The sequence below is a fragment of the Buceros rhinoceros genome, unplaced genomic scaffold (assembly GCF_000710305.1).
Source record: "Buceros rhinoceros silvestris isolate BGI_N320 unplaced genomic scaffold, ASM71030v1 scaffold11331, whole genome shotgun sequence".
Taxonomy (NCBI): Eukaryota; Metazoa; Chordata; class Aves; order Bucerotiformes; family Bucerotidae; genus Buceros; species Buceros rhinoceros.
The window spans coordinates 68,494-78,088 of NW_010394868.1; the positions used below are offsets into that span (position 1 = coordinate 68,494).

At 35.6% G+C, this 9,595-nt stretch overlaps 1 protein-coding gene across 1 annotated transcript in view; it reads right to left on the minus strand.

The window, feature by feature from the left end:
- Positions 1–3,403, minus strand: part of ADAMTS19 (ADAM metallopeptidase with thrombospondin type 1 motif, 19) — a 54,035-nt gene extending 50,632 nt beyond the window's left edge. The window contains exons 1-2 of the mRNA XM_010145359.1: positions 3,264–3,403; positions 1,925–2,075 (exon numbers count right to left, since the gene is read on the minus strand). Of these exons, the coding sequence (XP_010143661.1) occupies positions 1,925–2,075; positions 3,264–3,403 (291 nt within the window). The remainder of the gene's footprint in view (positions 1–1,924; positions 2,076–3,263) is intronic.
- Positions 3,404–9,595: the final 6,192 nt, after the last annotated feature.

Sequence of the window (9,595 nt, forward strand, 5' to 3'; positions counted from 1 at the left end):
CTTTCCCTTAGTCTCTTCTCAGAAACTGTTAGCAAGCTCTCTTTTTCCTATTGTTAAGACCATAAAGTTCTCAAGTGAAAGACTCAGTTTACGAAGAAAACTGAAAATTGATTTGCAGTTTGTCAGAAAACAAGAATATTCAGAAAGATCACTGGGCTTTTGTATTGTCTTGTGTTCTAGGTTCTTTCTTGAAAGCAAGCCCACATATCTTTGGATTTAAGTTACAATGGTACCTTAATAGTAATATTTAACAGAAAATGTCCTAAACTAACCATTTCAAATGAAGTAATGATCCAGTAAGTGGGAAAGAAAGAAGGGTATAAGTGATTTAGCTAAAATGTGTCCTTTACATAGAAAATGCCAGAAGAAAATTATTGAAGATGATTAGAAACGGACAATTAGGTACCAGCACCTAATTAGGTACCAGCACCAGGTAAATACTGTCTCTGTATACAGTTGAACACCACCAGGGTAATGTTAACTGAATTTAAATTCCTAACATTTCTAAAGTAATAATGAAAGCCAAAGTAACTTTGGAGTGAGGACCCAAGGAGAATAATATTCATTGCATCTGTGAATGAAACAAAAGGCACGGGACCACTCATCTATCTGAAATTAAATGTCCAAACTAGAAGTGAACACAAGGATATTAAAGGAGGGGAAGTGTCCAGAGAAATGAAAAGCATATAAGGGTATTACGCAACAGCAATACCAGTCTCCAGATCTGACTACCTCTTCAACTACTTTTGAAATTCTTTAACCAGATAAAGAAGATCTTGAAGAAATAATGGGCTAACACTGTAACATTTTCTTGTTCAGAATAGGTTTCTAGAGAACGAGAAACCAAAATCACATCTTTTAATTGAAAACAAAATACTAAAAAACAGGAAACAGACTGCAATTCATGAAAAAGCACTTGGAAGTAATTAAGAACATTTATAGAATTGTTAGATTAAGTTCTTCTGCTCATCTCTCACAGTGAAAATGTTTTTGGTAAGAGTTAAAACAACAGCCAGTAACCTAGTTAACCTATTAATCTAGTTTGTTGAGTTTTTTTTTCAGTTTGCCACTGTCGGCATGTGGTAGTCACACATGTACTACAATGTCTCCTTTGAGAATCTTTGGCATAAAAATTACTGCCACTAAAACGAAAAGAAAGACTGCTACGTCCAAGCTGAAAAGATTAAGATAACTAAAGAACCAAAGGAGTAGGAATCATGCATTCATACAAATACTCCTGATCTTTCCAGGCTATCTGTCCGCTCTGACTCTCACGAAACTTTCTTTCATAGTTCCTCCTACCCCCTGTTTTGTTAATCCATACTCCATGCTCTTGATACATTTGTAATATTATCTACCCATCTTGTCTTGGTTGCTTTCTCAAGGGCATCCAACATGTTTGTTTACTTAAGTACTGGAACTCCTATTGCCATGGTACTGCAATAGCTCTGCCTGGGCTCACAGGGGATGGCTGGGTATGTTTGGCAGCACAGAGTCTCCAGATAAAGCTACTGTTCTCCCTCAGAGCATGTGCAGAGCATACACTAATGAAGGTCAGATATGGAGGCTCAATACCCAGAACATAATGAAACGGAACCTACATGTGAAATCTGGTCTCAGTGGAATAAATTGCAAATATTCCATTCGCTGCAACAAGGTGACTTCACACTACGACATATTCTATTTCGAAAGTACAAGGAACGTATCAGTGGTATGGTATGATACAACACTATTCAGGATGCTTGGAGATGCAAAGCAAGCCTTACAAGACAAACATATGAAAACGTTCCTATTAAATTCAGAAATCAACATGTAAACTTCCCATTTCAATGGTGCTACATTCTCTCAAACACATGCACAAAAACATATGTCACAGAAAAATAATTTGGTAGGTGTGTTTTCTGAAGTAATCACCCATACTTACCTGCATTTCTTGGCAAAAGGAAGCAGTTGGTCCAAAAAGAATCTGACACTGTTCATCTGCATTGTATGTCATTCCTGGGAGCTTGGAGGGAATAATCACAGAATTGAGGCTCTGAGGATTCGTCTGCAGCAGACAGTTACTGGCCTTTGACCTGGCAATATGCAGAGATCCATATGCTGAGCAATCCTAAAGAGTTTGATTGTCATGCCTACTTAAACACGCATTTGACATTAGAAAAATGTGGGAACTTAAGGTTTGATTATTCATCAGCATTGGGCTGTCATTCAGAGAAATGACTGCATATAAATTAACACAGTTTACTTGATATAAGCTAACAGTGCGTTCCAATGCTGCGCATTTGCATAAAGACAATATAATTTATCAGCTATAATAAGAATTTCAGGAAAGCGCTGGACTATATTTGACTGTAACATTTACTTAACTGATTAAGGTTTGGGTAGAGATTTAAACAATTATAAAGAAGGAGACAATTTAAAATGCGTAGGCAGTTGTGTAGCCTAGTTTTCACACCGAGCAGGAGCTCAAATTAATCACTTCAGATTCTGTATGTATAAACTCTTAAGAATACATTCATTTCTGATCTGTAGGCCAAAAGTTTAACTCTTCTAAAAAACTGAAGAAAAAGTATTTGAAAATACTTAAACCTGTTAAAGCACCAAGTCACATTTTTTATTTCCATCTAGAGTCAGTACAAATATGTCAGACTGACATATCTAACTTATACTAACTATTCAATGTCATAGAGCAGACTTTTTGAGGACTGCTTAACTCCTGCAAGTAAATTCTCAACAGATACATTTATAATAAAGGAGCAGAGCTTTAGGGAACAGATGTTATTTAAGAGATACAGAGTGAAACTAAATGCTTTAATTTCATTTATAAGTATACTATTCTCTTTAAATATCTCACAGTGAATTTCTATTTAAAATATTAACATAATGCAATTATACGGCCTGGTTTGATGCTGAATGGCACAACATAGATCAGAGAATCTACATAATGATCACAGGTCATTCACTGTCCAACATTCTTCAATACATACCATATTAATGTATTTTACATATATTAAAATGTATATGTAAATATATTTAAGAATAAACATATACAGTAACACATGGTAATTACTGAAAACTGTAATATTTTAATCAATCTGTCAAATATTATACAGTTTGTGATGATTTCAACTATTTTGATGGATTATGGAAACACAAATCTCCCACAGAAGTGGTAAAACATTGAAAACTTATTATTTCAGGATGTTTATTGCAACTGTTTGTAAATGATATACAGTAAGCATTCTTTTTCTTGAATGATATACCTGAGAAATCTTTCCAGATCTTCCCTGCTGCACCGTGACCATGAAACATCCCCAAGATTCTGTCCTTTAATCCACTCCCCAGACATGATATGGAGACCATCTGCACAGGATGGGTGGTCATTGTCGTGGTTTATCCCCATGCTGAATTTTGAAGTTATTAAAAATAAACCAAAGCACAACAAAATAACAAGTTGTTTTTAAAATGTTTTTAAGTTAAAACTCTTGCAAGAATCTAAGGAAAACTTATGTATATTACACACAGGAAATCTCTTTTGCTTTCTTTCCATGATACCTTTCACAGAAGTACATGGAACCGTATGTGAAGGACAATTCTATACTGAAAGGTGAAAGGGATTTCATTTGATGAGGATTATTACGTTCCAATCAGCTGTTCAATACATACTTTGGCCAACTTTTTTAATGTTCAGAACTGCACAACTCCTGCAGGTTTAAGGAACTGTACTTCTCTCACTAATGCGCAGCAAACATACTGGAAATTTACTTTTTGAGATGAGTGAAATGTTCAATATTTTGGCAGTGATTCTATCTTCATTCCATATGGAACTGGTTTGTTGAAATTTTATAGAACTCTAAAATGCTTACTAGTTTAATGTATAATTATTCTGTCTAAAGAAAATCACCTAAATGTGTTTTCAATGTCTACTGTTAGAAACATCACTGATGAAGAAATTCAGTGGGTTTTGATTTTAAAGACTCAACATCTATATGCATCCCAGTGAGTTCTGACACAGAGCACTACAATGAAAAATTCTGCTAAAAGTCTGCTTGAAGCTGCTACTTAAACTGAAGACTCACAGTCACTCTCATTCACATCATTTAACAGAGGGGAAGAAGGTAGACTTAAAAATAAAGTTTTCAAAATTAGCTATGTGGATACATGCTTGACTGGCATTAGGAGAAATAAATTAAATACTCTCAACTGTTTTTGAAGATTTGCAAATAAGCACGAGATGACTCTCCAGAGCATGCGAGTCAAAGTGGTGTTCAAATTTTGCAGCTCTAGTCTGCCCTACAGAAAAGCAGAACTTTAGAGTGAGTAAATACCTTTTATTGGTAACTTCAACCAAGAGCACTCAAATTGCTTAGAGACTGCAAAGATGGGAGTTTACTCCTTCTGTAGAAAAATCAGAGTACCTCCTGCTTCTCCACAATTCACCACACTGCAGTGCCAATGGGCAAAAAAGGCCTGCCAGCCATCACTGAAAACACCAGCTCACTTTTCTTCTCCACTGTATCCACAAATACCCTCACGATTAGATTTTACAGTTTTGTGAGCTGCATCATCTTGTGTTTATTAACAAAATGAATTTAAATGGCATGTAGGGCTTTATCTTGCCTACCAGAATCACAGAGAATCACACAGAATCATCTGGTTGGAAGAAACCTTTAAGATCATTGAGTCCAACTGTTCACCCTGCACTGCCAGGGCCACTAAACCAGGTCCCTAAGCACCACACCTACACATCTTTTAAACACTTCCAGGTATAGGGACTCACCACCTCCCTGGACAGACTGCTCCAAAGCTTCACAACCCTCTCTGTAAAGAAGTTCCTCCTCTAACCTGGATCTCCCCTGGCACAACTGAAGGCCATTTCCTCTAGCCCTATCACTTGTTATATGGGAGACCAGCCCCCACCTCTCTACAAGCTCCTTCCAGGTAGCTTTAGAGAGCAGTAAGGTCTCCCCTGAGTCTCCTTTTCTCCAGGCTCAGTCTCTTGCAGTGATGTGTACACCCCACAGTCCAGAGCACTGGAACAGCTGCCTCTGCATGAACTGGGTAATTTTGTTAGTTGTACACAGCGTAACCAAGGTAAACAAATCTGTCTGACTCTCATCTTAGCTTCTGTCTTTTTCTGAACTGCCTGAATGGGACAAAACAACTACACAAAAGTGTCTTTGAAGTTTTCTTAGATTATTCTTACATGCCTCACATGCAGAAGCTGAGATGTCCCTATCTCCATCTGTTGTTATGGATATAACAACAACAGAAGAAGACACGGAGAATCTAATAATATTTTACTTCGCTAACTGCACAAGCAATAGATTTGGCTTACAGCTCTTCAAGTTACAAACTTCCTTACTGCAAAAGTAAGGAATCGTTTATATGACATGACTTGAAATAAAGCATTTCAACAGACAAGTACACAAAAGCTTGTTGATACAATTTATTATGGAATTGATGGCTCCCGTTTTTGCAGAGTGGGAATTAACACATGTATATGTTATTCAAAACTTTTTTTAATTAAAAATAAATAAATTAATTTCTGAGTACTATTATTTTCCATCCACTCTGAAGAGCAATTCTTGAAGGCAGACTTCATCACAAACCTGTCTGTAAACGTGTGCTGAGCTAAAGTAAGATCCTCGCTGTTTCAAAAAACAATTCCCCTAGCTACCATTCCAAACAACAAGCAGTGTAACACTTTTTCCCAACCTACTACCACAAAAGCATCTTTACAGTCCATCAGTACATTAATTCTGAAGACATCAACGTATTTTAAGGTAAGAAGTGGTAACAACTATTGTACTTATAACAACTGTGTATATCAGCAACATTAAGCACTGAAAAAAACCCCAACCAAACCTAATTCCAACTGTTTTCCAATACTTCAGCTGCTATACTTCTGTAATATTTCTATTCTGCTTTGACAGTCAAAGGTAGTTCAAAGTATCCACACTAATCCAACAGGATGCATTCCTCAGTATGCTTTCACCTCCAAATTAAGCACGTATAACAAAATACCCAGGAAATAGTAAGGACCAGTATCAAAGCCTTTGACTATAAGAATGAACAGGTACTTCAAAAGGGAAGCACAGGTCATTATGTTAACATCAGCTAATCAGATAGAGAATACGTGAGAAGTATGCTAAAGTAGCAAGAGACTCTGATATTAAACACTCTCAGAAATCTTTTCCTCAATACATACTGCTGATCTCTTCTACGGCATAGTAATGACTGCACACTTTTATCTGTCCTAGTATCACTTACAAGGCCACATCACAGATGTGCAGTAGTACCAACTTCTGATTTCTTTCACCACATCACATTATGTGTGTGGTGAAAGAAAAAAGCTGAATAGTCACTGCTACCTTCCGACTCCACCAGGACAGTAAGTAGTGTAAGCATGTACACCTACTTCTTCATTAACAATTAAAGATGTAACAATATTCAATGCTCACACTGGTTGTCATGGTATTTTATGGCATTCCTTGCTGTACTGTCTACATGAAAGAGAAAACTATAACCTTTCCATAAAACAAACGCATTGCAGTAAATGTGTCCATGTAAGGCGGTGTTCTGTGCTCTTCCTGAAGAGTTTATTGTGCAGGCAAAATATGGGTGCATGGCCCTCTCTGCCCACAAACTCCTCTTTCCCACAGCTGTGATCGTTCAACCTCAGGCAAGAGTAAAGCAACACCATGTGCATGTGGGAGGAAGTCAAGGGAATTTGGGTAAGAGGATAACTCTGCAACAGTCTAAAAAAACATAATTAACAAAGAAGAGAGTGATGTACTTTAACAAGTAGTAGATCATATCTGTATGGAAATAAACCAAATCCTGTTTTACAAACAGGACTGTCATTTTTTTCACTGATATATAAAAATGCTTCACCCACTCTCGTTAAAGACTATATATTGCAGATATAGTATGAAACTAGGAAGCATCCTATGGAACGTGCTCCCTAACTAAAATACTAGCAATATTTCAACTCACACTATGCAACTAAACTACATTTGAATAATCTCAGTTTAAAAGTATTTTGACAAAGAGCCTTAGTCAAATAAACTCCACTAACATTATACATGGTTGTCAAGTCAACTAAAAAAATATTTTTATCTAATAAAACCCCTAAATTTTATTTTAAAAACACTGCCAGATATTTTTTTTTGTGATATCATGCAGAAAGTTGGAACAATCTCTGCTGAACTTTGAAGATGATCCTTGTTGATGTTTAATGTGCAGTAGGAATAGTGCAAATAAAAACTCTTAATTTCTGTGCTTAGATGTCAGAATTAATAACTCAGGCCACTGAAATTAGGAGACAAATATTAGTTCCATTTTTCAGTTAAAAAGTAATTCTTTTACTGCTGCAATTATAAGCATACAGCTGGATACGAGAGAGATGACAGCATCTCTCCTGCCATCAAGGGAATAGGTTATATCCTTGCAGGCACAAAATGCATCCCAGTGTCAACCCACAGACCAAGAAAGTACCAAGCACCACATTTTGATTTGATTTGATTATAGCAGAGTATTAAGAAATAAAAGTTCTTTAAAGTCTCAACAAAGGGTCCACAGTCATTATGCTACATTTAAATAAATTAAATAAGGCAATGCACACATCTTCTGGAAAGAATTAGGTCTGCATTGTAAATTGCTACTTTATATTTCTGCTCAATATGATTTCAAAATTCTCCATGTTACATTCATGGATTCCTGAATTTACTGAGAAACCATGCTCTTCCAGGTGGAAAGACTTTTATTATTTATTAATTATTTTTATTAATAATAAATTTCTCTTTTTAAATTATTTATTCATTATATGTTCATTGTGCTTTGCAATTGGCAGATCATGTCTCAGTTACGACCATCACATTCTACTTAAATGCATTGTAGTGCAGCTGAAAAAGAATGATGCTATTAAACTAGACAGACAATGCAGGCACAAAGACTAAGTAGTATCAAAAACTTAATATGGAGGAAGTTAATTGGGTGAGTTCAGATAAGTGTGGAGAAATACTTTAGGTCCATTCATAAATAAAACTACCTAGAATTAAAAATATTAAAGAGAACTACTACTGTTCAGAGTTTTACAGTCCCTAATAGTCTCTGCAGCTCAGCAAATAAGAAATGCATTAGGAAAACCAGATAACCAAGTACCCAAGGAACCAGGGGTAGGTTGTTGAATATACACTGTATTAAAGAGATTCCCAAATCCTAAAAGATAACAGTTCAGCCCAAGACATACAAGCAGCAGAGGAATGTTGAGTGCAAACTGCAGATCCATGATAATAGTATTAGTTCAATCTCATGACAGAATAAAAATTATTGAAAAAAGTTTTCCTTTGTGAAGGAGACAGCAAATCTCTGAATGCTGCTGCCAGTTTATACCTGTGATGTGTGATGGGATCAGGGTGCCATGTGGTATCTTTCAAAATTTGTATTTTTATAAACGATCACTACATAGCGTTTGTAATTTTACTGCAATTATAATCCTACAGATTTCTTTCCATTCTAGCAAATAAATCACAAATATACAATGGATTGTATTACTTAAAAAAAATTAAAATATTTATTAAAAGTAATTATTAATTACAAAGTGTTATCCTCCCTATTATTTCTACTGTTTTATTTTTTGTCATCGTTATGAGCAATACTATGTTAAAATGACCACAACTTCTTAAACCATGGACTTGGAAATGACAAGGTTTAAAAGCTTATATGGCATTTAATAGTATAATGATTGTCCCAACAATTTGCCTAATCTGGAATTTTGCATATCACAGTATCACAAGGATGTATTTGATACTTGAAAATAGCACCACTCATTTGACTATCATCACAGACAGGGAGACGGAAGCTGCACTTCTTTGTTAGTATTTGTACTGCGCTTCTTGAACAAAGTTTTATTGCACTGCTATCTTCATAAAGAAAATTATCTAAACAAATAGACTAGCAGCAGGTTTCTATAAGGTATTTTACTGAATTAATGCAAAAAATTTGAATTACTATATGTTGTTTTGGTTTTCTAAAATCCCAGTTAGTGAAATAGTAAGACTTCTTTTGTGCTTTAAAACTTAACGAGGGCTTTACAGATCATTGCATAAACGGGATGAGACACATGGTTTTACTTGTGAGTGAATTATTCAGTCTGAAGTTAACTGAAAGGCAGGTAACCCGGCTACAGGAAAAGGTCTGTAAAAGGTAGAAGATGATGTCTTATTGAAAACTGTCTTCAAAAGAAGAATCCTCTTGCAACGGAAACCTCAACCTTCTTATTAATGATTTGATGGTAAAAAGAAAAAATTAAGATGAAATATGTTTACACAATGAGTACTTCTCACTTCTGAGTAGTTTCTCATTCTCTAGGATATTGGCAACTCAGATTATGTTTTCAATCTTAAAAGAATTGGCTAGAAAACATGTGTATATTAATATATGGATATTAACACATACTGCATGCTAATGACCAGCTGAATTTATAACTTCTGCTAAACAGCTGCTTTCTTCTCTTATCACTCCAACACTTCTCCCACCACGCTTCAAGACACTGGATCTAGACATAGCACTGTGTCATGATCCCTTGACT